The 14,313-nt window shown below is 43.1% G+C and overlaps 1 protein-coding gene across 1 annotated transcript; it reads right to left on the bottom strand.

Annotated features, from left to right (window-relative positions):
* Window positions 1-124: 124 nt before the first annotated feature.
* camk1a (calcium/calmodulin-dependent protein kinase Ia) lies at window positions 125-13,818 on the bottom strand. Its single transcript, XM_062468635.1, has 12 exons — window positions 13,670-13,818; window positions 12,681-12,799; window positions 6,180-6,311; window positions 5,030-5,104; window positions 4,782-4,920; window positions 4,511-4,637; window positions 4,103-4,178; window positions 3,901-4,013; window positions 3,592-3,670; window positions 3,402-3,489; window positions 3,098-3,269; window positions 125-2,876 (listed from the first exon to the last, which is right to left on the bottom strand). Exons 2-12 carry the CDS (start codon window positions 12,767-12,769, stop codon window positions 2,773-2,775), a joined length of 1,194 nt encoding a protein of 397 aa, XP_062324619.1. The 5' UTR covers window positions 12,770-12,799; window positions 13,670-13,818; the 3' UTR covers window positions 125-2,772.
* Between the last annotated feature and the right edge of the window lie 495 nt (window positions 13,819-14,313).

The following is a 14,313-nucleotide window of genomic DNA, read 5'->3' as shown; positions in this document are numbered from 1 at the left end:
AACATCCAAACTCATTTTAACATCAGACATCATTTTACACGTCCGAATTAATCTCAAAATCCAAGACCCTGAGTGTGTAAGCAAGTGTACAAGCTGAGTAAAAGGACAGAGCACACAATGCATAGACAAGGAATTTGTATTTTATTTCCCGCAATCAGATCTCTCTGGGTACAAATCATGAACATGTTGATCAATAACCCATGATGCATTGCATCCATACATTTGAGCTCAAAACAGCTTTTACAAAAAAGGATATACAATATATATACCTATATATATAATATACACATTTCTTTATGCATGTAGATGTCTTGTAATGAGTAACATTTGCTTCTTACTTATAACAACCAAGGGCAAACTAAAATCAAGGAAAAGTTGAAAAGAAGCTAATCTCTAAAGACATAAAAACAGCCAGATCATTAAAGTCATCAACCGTGAATACTGTGTCTTACATTTAACATGAAGCCCTTCACACACAATTTGCATATTTACCCCACTGCAGTCATCCACAAAGTCAATTTGATTGCCATCTTTGCATCCACAATGGATTTTGACCATACACATTTTGAGTCCATATGGCAACATCAAGGTAACTAGCCTACAGTGGTTAATTCATAACTCACAGTTACTTCAAATTCAGCAGAAGAAAAATCTATAGGTCATCCCAATGGCACTCAAGAAACAGTATTGCATCAACAACTTTTAGCACGAGCTTGACATATTGATGTATCAACTGTAATTTGTGCCACTGTGCCTTAATAGGTCATCAATTTACCTCCCAAAAATCACTACATTGTTTACCAAGTCCAATTTTCTCATTCTTTGGATTTGTGTGGTATCAGAAACACAGCACAGCCAGGCGAAGTGTTGTTATTTAGCCCCTAGATGCTAACAGACTGGAAAAACTATAACTAGCAGCAGTGCAGCTTGGGCTTCAGTCATCCAACGCTATGTGCTGTGCTTGCGTGTGCTTATGTGTGTTATGAACTGTTACAACAGCTTATACAGTACCAGAGTGGGTTAGGGACAAGTGGGTTGAGACAGACTACCAAAGAAACAACTACAAAGAAACTCACCCCTACAAAAAAACATCTTAGGTTTCCTCTAAACAAACATCAAACAGAAGATTAGTGTCAGAGGGTCACTAGGGTGGAGCTGTGACCCTTGTAGTCAACGCAGAGGTTATAGTACAGTTCAGACTGTGCTGTACTTACAACATTACTTCTGGTGTTTCTCACTTCACATTATAATATTTCAGAATTACAGAACAGCATTTTCAATACAACAGAGTTATAATAATCATGTGTGTTTATACGTATATGTTGATCTTCATTCATGTAAACATATTTAACCAGGTCATGCAAACAGTAGACCAAAACTTCTTCCACAAGAGGTGTACAGAACAGAGCAGACAGAGTGCCCAGACTGAGATCCCTTCCACTCTACGCCAGAAGGGGTGGGGTTAGACTAATGATTGACAGGAGAGGTGCTCAATCTTGGGCATACAGTGCTTTACACAAAGAGGCTTCAGTCAGAGCACTGCAGATAGAAACGTTACAGGCTTGAATTGTCCTCCCCGTGAAGCCCTAGATATCACCTTGTCAACATGCCCCAATTCCCAGGGAGAGTCCCAACTAGCAGGGAGAATGGGAGTTTCGTCTGGTTTGGTGTTGCCACAGGGATCTCAGTTTAAACCTCTGAAATCAGAACAGCCATAAGATAGAGATGTATCCCTTTGATATCCATACATTTCACATTTCATTCCAACTGATGCATGCAGTTTCCCCAGGCCACAACCGTTGTTCAAAGACCCAGTCTGAGCCAGAATATAGAGTCCAGACTATCCTCTCAATCCTATACTTTTAAGTATCCTACCATACACAAGACAACAGAGGGATGAGGCTGCTGATGATGTGTGAGAAGAATGGATTAACATGGATAAAGACTTACAGCCACATGAGGTGAGAATGGGGGATTTGTGGGGAAAAGTCTGACAAAATGACCACAGCAGTTTACCCGCTGTTTCCCCTGATGACACCTGAAGATATGTTTCCTTCAGAATGAAGAAGTGGCAATGAAAACACAGCATGCATCTTTTGGGGACAGAAAACACTTCTGAAAAGGAAGTATACCTTTATCTCTCTTACTGTACAACCGTGTCGGTCCTTCTTGTTGGGTTTTAATATGGTGGGAAAGTGGGAGGACTTGAGAATGTGACAACACAGGTGGAGGCAGATGTAGACACAATGTGTTATAATGAGAACAATACCAACCCTGGGTGTGCTCCACTTTAACCATGTGAGTGAGTCACCTTATTGAGGTTGTGTCCAAAGCCACCTCCAATCTCTATCACAACCCAATAGTTTTTCAGTTAGTCACAATCTACTGTAACTGTACCTCTTGTTCAGGGAGAGAAATACCACATTGGTTAAGGAACTGGGCGCTGCATAATAAGTGTAGTCGGGAGCAGAAGACTAAGATAAATATCTGTAGTTTGATGGAGAGTATTTTAGGGCTGAACTTAATTGTGTGTAAATCCCTCAGCTCCCCACTTCCACACTTGGTCTTGACTCTGCAACCCCTGAGCCAAGCCTAAGAGATGGCTCTGGACAAGGCACTCAAAGTTTCCCTGCACCCAAACCGTGACCTGCTCATGATCTCCCCCTAGTGGACCCTGCCTGATACTACTCTGCATTCTTGGTCAGACTGGGCGGATGGGCTCTGGTGACTCCATGGAAACGTATCACCATGGTGACGGAGGGAAGGTTGTGATCAGACGCGGCTGGCAGGTCTGCAGCAATAGGTGCAGCTCCTCAGACTGTCCCGGTCAGCACTGCCCTCCGCACTCCCACGACGACCATCCTCACAGTGAGATACTGGAGGGGAGAGGAGACGAGAGGGGATGACAGCCAGAGGCTCCACACATATGAGAGAGAGAGAGAGAGAGAGAGAGAGAGAGAGAGAGAGAGAGAGAGAGAGAGAGAGAGAGAGAGAGAGAGAGAGAGAGAGAGAGGAAGAATGATGTGATGGGTAGCTAAACGTTATGGCGAGGAGACAATGAGGAGTCTTTACGGTTCAGCCTTGACTGCTCACTTACAGCTCTCCTCCTCCTCATTTCCCTCCTCCTCCTCCTCCTCCTCCTCTTCCTCCTCTGGGAGCAGATGGCTGTGGCAGGGGCTGGTGGGAGTGATCTGACTGGGGCCCTCCAGGCTGGTCCCCAGCTGCAGCCTCCGCATGTGTCTCACCACCGCTGTGGCATTAAACGCTTGCTGTGTGGAGACACACACAGGATGGGTCGAGAGGGAAAAACGAGGTGAACCACAAATATGCATTTGATTCATATTTGTGCACTATCTATCACCACCAAGCTTCCATCCAACCAGTGGTTCACCAACACTCACCTTCCATTTACTTTTAGCAAAGTTCTTCTTGATTTGTGCACTGACAGACTCGTGGATATTCTTATCCAAAGCGGTGTCTCCACAGATCCTGCGAGGCAGAGATAAGGAATTTAGAGTGAGATGTGAGGTGTGAAGTGTAGGGCACACGGGTGTTGGAGAGTGTATTCAGAGCTATGGAAGCTCACAGTACCAGGGGTGCAGGAGGGCCTGTTCACAGGTGTATCTCTTTGAGTGGTCCTTCTCCATCAGATGACAGATAAAGTCTTTGGCTGAAATCAGAAGATTGTCTCAAATAGTGATTGAACACTGACTCACTCATGACACCATCTCTAATACATACAGTATGACTCATAGTACAATTTAATGACTCATTTAATGACAGTATAGCAATACCTGGGGGTTAAATACCCATTTGTGTAAGGTAGTGTTATGGTTAATGTGAGCTGTAGAAGACCATGTAACAACAGGAGAGAATGAGTGTGGTGAATGAAGAAGATACCTGAATCAGAGATGTCATCCCAGTATGGAGAGTCAAACTCATACTCTGCTTTCAAAATCTGCTCAAAAAGCTTGGCATCATTCTCGTCGTAAAACGGAGGGTATCCACATAATCTGGAAGAGTTCAAGAAACATTTCTTCACAACGATCTCAGGTACACGTGTGGTATCTGCTCAACCACCTAACTGGAAGGAACAACTTACAATATGTAGGAGATAACCCCTATGGACCAACAGTCTACTGCTTTGCTGTAAGGTTTCTGAGCCAACACCTCAGGAGCTGAAAAATAACACACACATCATCAATTGTGAGAGAGGGAAATGACAACATAGACAGACTGAGTCAGTAAGAGAGGGAGTGAGACATAAACGACCCTCTCAATCATTTCCCTGAGCTCTGCTTGGTTACATCAAACAGAGAGGGGGGAAAGCACTTCTAAAGCACTAACAGTTTAAACAATAGCACTACAGAGGATGAGTGAGCTCTTCAAACACAGCGGAAAGTGGGATATTAGCTGACTATAACTACATGCTTCACAGAAGGTTGCGGGCTCGGGAGCGCTAGTAATGAGACATTGAGAGACCGGACTACACATGCACTGTTACTCTTACCCACATAGCCAGGGGTCCCACAGGCTGTGGACATGACACTGCCAGAACCCTCGATCTTAGACAGACCAAAGTCACTGATCATGATCTTGGAGTCCTCGTCCATGCTGTAGTACAGCAGGTTTTCAGGCTACCAGGAGAAGAATGGGGAAAACATGGAAAGACAGGTATGGTAAATACTAATCTGAAGGACAATCAATGAAGTCGATTCTCATTCAAAACAGTACTGTGTTGCAAATTTTAGAATGTTGTGTTCATTAGGGACATAATATACCTTCAAGTCTCTGTGGACAATACCCATGTCATGGAGGTATTTAACTGCATCCAGTATCTGGTGGATAAGTTTGCTGGCGTCCCTCTCTGTGTAGAAGCCCTTCTCTACGATCCGGTCAAACAGCTCCCCACCAGATACACTAAGCAATAGAAGTTACAGAACAAACAGTCACTCTGGCTATGATTATCACCATACAACAACACTACAGGATGTTGGAGAGAAATCAGAGAAGAAGAAAACGCCCTCACAGCTGCATGACCAGATACAGATGGGAGGTGCTCTCAAATATGTCCTCCAGTGAGACGATGTTGGTATGTTTGATTCTGAGAAGACAAAGCCAGAAGGAGGACAATATATTCATATTGTTATGCATCATGCATCATGCATCCACAAATGTCCCCATGTACAATTCCAATTCCCTTTCTCCCATAATTTCTGCATGGTTATTGCATCAGATGGCGTAACTATTGCATCTCTGCCCAATCTGACACAGGCTGGAGAGTTGATACACAGCACCACGATTAATTCAATTATAAAATTTGCCAATTAGGGAGTGAACTAAAAGGACTTAGGTACATGTATAAAACGAAAAAGGTAAACAGGCATTGGTTATTATGTAAGCCTGGGTAGTCCATTTGGGCAGAAGTCTATAGTTGCTTCTGAACAGCCATGTTAAGAACATGTCAACCCACATCAGTGGAACTAGACGTCCTTGTCTTTGTCGGTGTCTGTGTATGTCTGTGTGTCACATTAAGTGTGTCACCCTCTGTTTATCTCCCACTCATCACTTCCTAATCTATCTTCTTCTTTTTTCCTGTCTGTCTGTCTGTCTGTCTGTCTGTCTGTCTGTCTGTCTGTCTGTCTATCTATCTATGAGTCTGTATAATTGTCTTTCTCTCTTACTCTCTCTTCTTCAAACCCCTCACTAACCCCTTTCTCTCATCTCCCTCTGGTATATTTCTTCCATACCCCGCTCTTTCAGTCAACCACCCCCCCCCCCTCAACCCCATCCCCCCTGTCTCTTCCTCTTCCTTCAACACACTGCTGCAGGGAACTCCACACCATCTCCGCCTCTGAGTGTGCTGTTGCCCTAGCAACAGGGACACTAAAAATAGGTCTATCTTCTTTACTCCCGACATTTCCGGTGCAAAATCCCACTGTTTCTACTGACAGACACCATGCATTTAGTCTCACACTCTATTGACCTCTGAGTCGAATGCTCCATGTTGTCTTTTGTTACTCTCTCTTTTAGTCAAGCTCCTTCCACCTATTCTGCGCCTACTGATTGCATCTACTGAATAGATGTCATGCTCACAATCATTGGAGAATTGCCTTTCATTTTAGATCGTGCAGAGAAGGGCTGATCTACAGGAGTGCGCGTGTACTGGAGGGCCCCACCTGTGCAGGACAGCAATCTCATTCTCAATGTTGTTCTCCTTGCCCTCCAGGGCTTTCTTGGGGATACACTTGATGGCCACCAGCCTCTGGGTCCTCTTTTCCTCTGCTAGGACCACCTCAGAGAATGCCCCCCTGGAGTAGGAAGAAAAACACAGAAGATGGATCAGAAAGCTGGTACAACTTCAAGAAGATCACTTATGCACTTCCTTTGAAATTCTGTGGAATACCACTTAAGGAGAAAATGTTCCATACATTGTTGGTGTCTTCACAGCTACATGTAGTTGTGTTATTACGTGTGTGTGTGTGTGTGTGTGTGTGTGCATGGAAAAGAGAGAGGAAGAGAGGGAGAGACCAGACTAGTATGCAGGTTATGATCTGTTTTACTTTTCCCCTCACAAAAACCTATTAATAGCATGCAGCTCTTAGGCACCTTTGTGTAAGTGTTTGTGTGTGTGTTTGTGTGTGTGGTGTAGGAATGAGTCACTTCAAGGTATAAATAGAGACTAAAACTATCTACAAATATCCAAATACCTTACAAGCTGTGATAGAATTAAGGGAAAACGTAGATATACATGATACTGTTAGAGTTGTGTAATAGCTTGTCGTGTAAAAGTAAATGTGTCTGCATTTATCATAGGCATGTGTATGCGCATGTTTAAATACATGTATCTCTGTGTAGGCGGCATTCACGTGTGGGGTAGATTGGTCTGTTAGTGTTAGAGTGGTCTATAGATGAATTATTCAGTGAAGAGTGGTGACATTACTGTAGATCCTCTAAAGGTTTGTGGTTTAAAGTGGGAGAGGGGGGAACCAAGCAACACAGCTATCGCAAACATCACAATTATAAGACAAATATCCATGTTGATCTATTGTATACATAAATGTTGCTGTTTTTGTGTTGCATGAACAAACAAGTTGGTGTTTACCATGAAGCCACTCTCCCCAGAGAGGGCCGTGCTCTAGGAAAGACTCCCAATTAGAGTCTTTTATGTAGTTCTTAGCCTGACGCTCTGTTTAGGTTAATGCTAGGGCTTGGGACCAGGGCTGGATCTTGGACTGGGGCCAGGTCTGGACTGGGACTGAAAAACGGCCCGGGACTTTGGAACGCAGACCGGCCCACGGCCGTGTATTATTATTTTAAAAAAAAATTGTCACGGCCGTTTAACTGGCCGTTAGGGAAACCTCCCGACTCTCAAGGCGGCCAGTCCAACCCTGACTGGGGCCAAGCCCAAGGCAGGAGCTTTCACTTTTAAGCTACAAATGATAATATGTATCTTAGACCACATAACCAAGTAAACAGATATGAATACAACTTTGTTTTCCATTGCATTTAAAACTAAGAAGTCCAAGTGAATCCTCCGTTCTCTATTGGACTGTCAACCAGGGCCCCTTTTGTTCAACGAACCAGTCTAGCAGAAAGGTTTGCATGGTTAGACTGATTTTCAAGGATGGTATCAAATCTCACGCATTTTTCGTTCAGCTTAACTGCATTTTAAATTTGCCCTAAAACAAAAATCACATAAAGCTGCACTTGTCATCGACCCTCCCCCAAAAGCTTTTTTGACTGCACCGTTTACAGTAACTGTTAACTGATGTTTCATCACAAGGGCACAACCCCTCAATAAAGTATCTTCGTAAAATCCATAGGATCTAATGGAGCCAGAAATAAAGAAGAACAAATGGCTCAGCTAAACATGGAGCAGGAACTGTCGTTGTGATGTCAGTTTCACTAAAGGCAACTAAACATGGAGAAGGAAGTGTCTCGTAGAGATGTCAGTTTCACTAGAGGCAAAGGAAACAGAATCATCTGTGCGTCATCATAAAACGTGGTTTTGTGTGTATTTTGCTGTGTGTGTGTTTTGCTGTGTGTGGATGGGGGAGTGGGTGGGTGGGTGGATGGGGGGCAGTGCAGTGAAGCAGAGTGTAATTAGGCATCCTGTTGCTCATTTTTCCTCAGAGCCAGTGGGGCAGTGTGGGGGTGGGGGTCTCTGTAGGTTTGGACTAAAGCCAGGAGCCATGTAGGAGGGGCCACTCACTGGGATTGACACTGAGATGCCTGTAAGGCTCTGTGTGTACGCAACTGCACTAGTGGACAAGTGTGTGTTTGTGTGTGAGTGTGTGTGAGAGAGAGATGGGGGTAGTGAAGCTAAACATTCTCACACAGAGACATAGAGAGAAACGAAGAAAGCAAGAGATCAAGAAACAGAGACAAAGAGAGAGGAAAGAGATGCGCCTTAAAGCCTGAGCTCTGGGAATCCTTTGTCTCTGCAGACAAGTGATAGTTAGGAGGAGTTACTCTACCCCAGAGAAAACAACACTACATGCTGCCGCCCTTCTGTAGGAATGAGTATACAAACAATATAATCTAAACGCATAGGCACTTAAATACGTACACACACAAATGCTTACTATCTGTTAAACAAGTTATGATACTCTCAGCTGTCCAGATGGCCAAACAACACAGCGATATCTGGATATCACTGTGTCTCATTATTCAGAATCTTGTGGAAGCTTGGCTTATTTCTTGCACGTGGGTTATGGTTTCATAACAGAATCAGGCACACGCCATGACACACACATTTCTGCCAGAATACTAATACATTCACACAGCTTAGAAAAAGAGGGGGATGCCTCAAAAACATTGCAACTTACTAGTTACTAATTTCATTTTTGAACATAAAAATTCCATCACTGACTAAAAAGCTTCTTAAATAAAAATCCATGGTTGCCACGTTACTATAAATGCATGTATCACCAATATGCTGACCTAAATACCATCAGACCATGTATCACATCATCCACCATAAATGCTTAGCGCTAAAATTGGAATATGGATTAAAATACCATGAGTAAATTCAATTCAACAAATATCCTTTATGCCTAGGCACATCATTTCCACTGACAGAGAGAAGAGGAGTGCAGAGCAGAAGAGTATCAGAGCAGAGGAGTGGAGAAACGAGAGGAAATAAGAAGAAAGCAGGGGAGAGCAGAGGAGTGGAGAAACGAGAGGAAAGAAGAAGAGACAAGTCACTGCATTGACACGCAGGGGGAGAAGCAGAGGAGACAAGTCACTGCATTGACACGCAGGGGGAGAAGCAGAGGAGACAAGTCACTGCATTGACACGCAGAGGGAGAAGCAGAGGAGACAAGTCACTGCATTGACACGCAGAGGGAGAAGCAGAGGAGACAAGTCACTGCATTGACACGCAGGGGGAGAAGCAGAGGAGACAAGTCACTGCATTGACACGCAGGGGGAGAAGCAGAGGAGACAAGTCACTGCATTGACACGCAGAGGGAGAAGCAGAGGAGACAAGTCACTGCATTGACACGCAGGGGGAGAAGCAGAGGAGACAAGTCACTGCATTGACACGCAGAGGGAGAAGCAGAGGAGACAAGTCACTGCATTGACACGCAGAGGGAGAAGCAGAGGAGACAAGTCACTGCATTGACACGCAGGGGGAGAAGCAGAAGAGACAAGTCACTGCATTGACACGCAGAGGGAGAAGCAGAGGAGACAAGTCACTGCATTGACACGCAGAGGGAGAAGCAGAGGAGACAAGTCACTGCATTGACACGCAGGGGGAGAAGCAGAGGAGACAAGTCACTGCATTGACACGCAGAGGGAGAAGCAGAGGAGACAAGTCACTGCATTGACACGCAGGGGGAGAAGCAGAGGAGACAAGTCACTGCATTGACACGCAGGGGGAGAAGCAGAGCGTGACAGGGACAGAGAGAGCCTGGAAGCTGCGGCTGCATCTGACTCTAGTGTTAACATGGGTAGATGTCAGTGCTATTATCATTTCAGTGTTTAATTCATTGCAATTTAACTGTACTCAAAACAATATATTTTATTTTAACAAATCAGTAAAGAAATCCTATAAACAGAACAATATGGTATATAGCCTGGGGCATATATTGGGTTTGAATCAGATAACAGTCAACCAGTTTAGCTATACCCCTTTTCAGGCCTAGTTATTAGTGAAAACTTAATTAATCTGTGAAATACAAAATAGAAAACAAAGTGGTAATATTAAGATGTTTCACAAAACATGTGAACAGAAATGAATGGATGCTGAGAACCTTCAGAAAGTGTGTGAACCATGATAATGTACAAGTTAGTAAAAATGTGTCAGGAGCTCTCACCATTCTCACAATGTAGTGAGTGTGCCTGTTGTACTTAAGATTCCATCCAATCCATCTCTCTCTTACTGATGGATGTTTGCTGAGGTAACAAATATGACACATTATGGCCATTTTTTGCTGAGAGCCAGTGCCATCAATCAGGCCGGGGAGGGCCTCAGTACCGTGCCCATCACAGTCTCTGACGTTTAACGTAGCGGAGGGCCGCAGCCATCCATCAGCTTATTGAGTTAATGTGATTTAGAAGCCCCCAAGCCTCCAACCTACCCTAGCCTGACAAAACACAACTGTGTGTGTGTGTGTGTGTGTGTGTGTGTGTGTGTGTGTGTGTGTGGGGGGGGGGGGGGTGTCATAGAGAGAGAGTGAGAGAGGGTGCATTCTGAGCAGGAATAATACTAAATCACTTAATAGTCATATTAATGTGGATGAAGCTAAACAGAGACGAGGCTGACAACTCTTGTGCCCTCCCTTGCTTCCTCCTCACAGCCTCCAGGAGGCAGGGGGACGCGAGGCCCAAGTCGCTAGACGAACACTGGCAGGAGGTTTTGAGTCAACAGTGGGGATCTCAGTGTGTGTTACACAATCATCTGCCAAAAAATTAACTTCTGTCTCCATAGTGACTGTGAAGTATTCATATGGAAACTCACTCGAGCTGTAGTCCAGGCAACCAGCAATGACCTCAGAGGGTAGTTAGACGGGTCTGTCCATTAGGCCATGACTATGCTGATTGACTAAAAGTAAAACAACGAGAACATATAAATGACCCTGAAAGACGTCACTGACTGAGTTGTCATGCCGACAACAGTGTCGATAAACACTGTCACTCGTCCATTTCTGTTCTAAATCTGAGAACTCTTCTCCTGGTATCCCTTCTCCAAACATTCCCCAACCCCCAGCTTAATGATTTTCTAGGTAAGGTGTACAGTGTGTGTAAACTGCATAGTCTTTGAAGAGAAACAGTGCTGTGTAGCATTGTGCCATAATTCCTTATGCAATGCTAGGCCATGTAAACACATTGTAACTCAATGCAGCTCTGCATGGCCATCCCTCCTTTTCCCCCAGAGGCTGAATAAAACAGAGCAAAGCAGACAAACCCACAACACTGCAGCAAGTCTCACACAGGTCCTCTCCAAATCTGCTTCAACAACTGCTGTCTTTTTACTTCAGTTGACTTTCATTTAAAGGTGTCTGAAATCCTTCCATGTATCAATTCAACTTAAATGTCAAATGGTCAATTCTAATTAGACATAATGTCAATGACAAAATAAAATACATTTTAACTGATCAATAACTATCTCAATAAAACCATTCAAAATCAACACAAAAGCAGGAAAATGTGGACGGCAAAACAACCTTCTACAAGGGCAGGTAGTACTGAAGTAAACTCGGAACAGAAGAGAGATGTCAGGATTAACGGCCCTGAATATAATTTTTTCCGACATAAATCAATTAACTTCACATGTTGAAATTCCTGGATAAAGCTACTCTGTAATCTTCTCTCCGAACGTAAGAAGCTTTCCGTCAACACATTAATTCTCATCCAGGACAAGCTAGTGGTAAGGAAGGAATATTGCTACAAGGTTTTCACAAAATACAGGGACATGCTATTCTTATACTCACACTTTAAATACCAGTTATATAACTTTTTAATTTATCTCAATTTTTATCACACCCACATTTTATCAGACTCAAAAATTCTGTATTGAACGTGATTGATCCTGCAAAAAATATGTCATACATCATACACTTTACCTTATCCTTTAGCTACACATCGGGTTGGACACTCTTACTACCATCAGGCATACAGTCAGCACTATTTCATCCTCCAAACTCAGAAGAGTGTGGCTAAGTAGCAGCACAATTTATCAGTGGCTCAGAGCTCCCCCACTCAAGAGGAACACAGTGTGATTCCCAGCTGCAGAGCTCCAAGAAACACATTTCAGGGAACAGTCCAACATTGAATGGGGACAGAAAGGGGCCCCTTGACCATGATGTTGAGATGAATAGTGTTCTGCTGCAGTGGTCCAATCAAAAACCTGGTCCACTGATGACCAAGAGAGTGTAGTAAATGTAAAAAGAAAAAATCATGATAAAAAGGATTTTGTTTCAGAGCCCAGTTTCAACAGTACACTGTAACATGAAACTGTGCTGAGACAGACAAGCCACAAACATGAATGAAACAGAAAGAAGACACAAGCAAAACACAGACAGACAGAAAATGGACACACAAAAAGAATACCGACAGATGGATAGACAAAAGGACATACACACACGATGGCAATTGGTTTGATAAGACCAATATAAAAACATACTGCTGCGATTTTAGAGTATCACGTTATTATTTTTGTAATGCCTACTTACGTTCCCAGCACTTCTTTGAAGTCATAGTTCTCTTTGATGTCTGATGTCTTCTTTTTCCATCCATTTCCATCCTCTCCAAGGGGCATCATGTAAGGTCAATCTGATCAGAGACAGGCTAACTGTTCAGATGCAGAGAACAGATTGAAGTGGTTAAGAGGTGCAACAACTCCTCACAATGTGAATTCAAACACGTCAGGCAAAGTTTGGGAGAAAAAGAAATATAGCCAACGACGATTACACACTACTTGAACCAACAATTAATAATACGGAACATCACAAAATGAGTCAGAGGAACTCAGAGGTATAGAATGGTGTCCCTAATGGTCCGTCTGTGGTAACAATTAATATGGACCATTTAAACAACTCTCCAGAGTTGCTTGCTTGTGGTCCATTTATTCAAACTCACAAGGGTCAAATAACTAATTGATTACCTCTTGCGGATTTAGGCCTGGCATTAACAAATAACCAGCAGAATGAAAGATAATGGGTGGGAGGTTTATCAAGCTTTACTTTGGTAATTGCAAAAAGACAATGTGGTTTGCATTTGCAATCACTGTTACATAAGTTTGTCTCTCAACAAATAAATTATTACATAAGTGTATTTGTACAGGGTAATGCATAAATTATTATCTTTTATTTTAGAATACTGTTTAACATGCAAATCTGTCAGCAACATTGTGGAGAGACATATTAGATAACATTTTTGTAAGTCAAGAATAGGCGGCTTGACAAATGCATGCTTACTACAATGATCAGATCAGATACAGTTTTGTGTGTATGTGGTGTGTATGTGATGTGTGTGTGTGTTCCAGCGTTCAAGGGTACATGCATCTTTTGGTTGTAGCCTCAACACAGAATTGTATAATACCGGACATAGAGATGCTGCAAAGCAAGCACACAGAGAAAAGGTACTGTGATGATGTTTAGATAAAAAATGTTGAACCTCATGCTGCCCAAATATTGCTTCCAATATTATATAAATAGCATACCTTAATGCCGTAGCTGCTCCTTCTTGCTCTCCGTGTGCGGTGTGGTTCTGCGCTGCACCAGTTCAGATCTGACTTGTCTCCTGACGTCAAGAAGCATTGGCCGTAGCTATACTGTACGCGCGCAACGCAGCATTCCAGAGTGTGAACATTTTGGGAAATATCACTTTATCAACTCTACTGCTGTGCAGATGCTGTGCTCATATGACTGTATTTGATTATGGCATGCTTAGGAACACACTATCGTTAAACAAAGAATAAAATGTAGGCCTAGTAATTTTGTTGTAAACAACATTTTGTTGAAAACATAGGACGCTGATCATGTGTACATAGAATGTGTGAAAAGTCAATTGGGAGCTTGTGCTCTAAGTTAACCATTAAGGATGTATTCATAATATGTTTTAAATGTTATCCTATCTTTAAACAATGTAATGCGTGGACTGTGTAATGGGAAGATTCCATAATTTAGGACAGTGATAGTAAACTAAAACCATCGAGGTTGTAAAAATTAATCCATAAACCGCAACCGACTATTTGCAGCTCACTCCTCACTCCCGCATGGACGGTGGCAGTGTGAACAATGTAAACCTTTACTTAATCTAGACCCAGTGTCACGTGGTCTGATTAAAACATTTGGTTGGGGCCAC

This window comes from Osmerus eperlanus, chromosome 1 (assembly GCF_963692335.1).
Source record: "Osmerus eperlanus chromosome 1, fOsmEpe2.1, whole genome shotgun sequence".
NCBI lineage: Eukaryota > Metazoa > Chordata > Actinopteri > Osmeriformes > Osmeridae > Osmerus > Osmerus eperlanus.
Note: the sequence above shows the minus strand (reverse complement) of the source record. Positions and strands in the feature narration are given on the sequence as shown.

Bases quoted from the DNA above. Each gene is read 5' to 3' on its own strand.
- camk1a (XM_062468635.1), bottom strand. From the start codon at position 12,769: ATGATGCCCCTTGGAGAGGATGGAAATGGATGGAAAAAGAAGACATCA. The intron at 5,105-6,179 runs GTGGGGCCCTCC...TTGTCTTCTCAG, and splicing joins GAGATTGCTGTCCTGCACAG to AATCAAACATACCAACATCG. The intron at 4,921-5,029 runs GTGAGGGCGTTT...TCTATTGCTTAG, and splicing joins CTGTATCTGGTCATGCAGCT to TGTATCTGGTGGGGAGCTGT.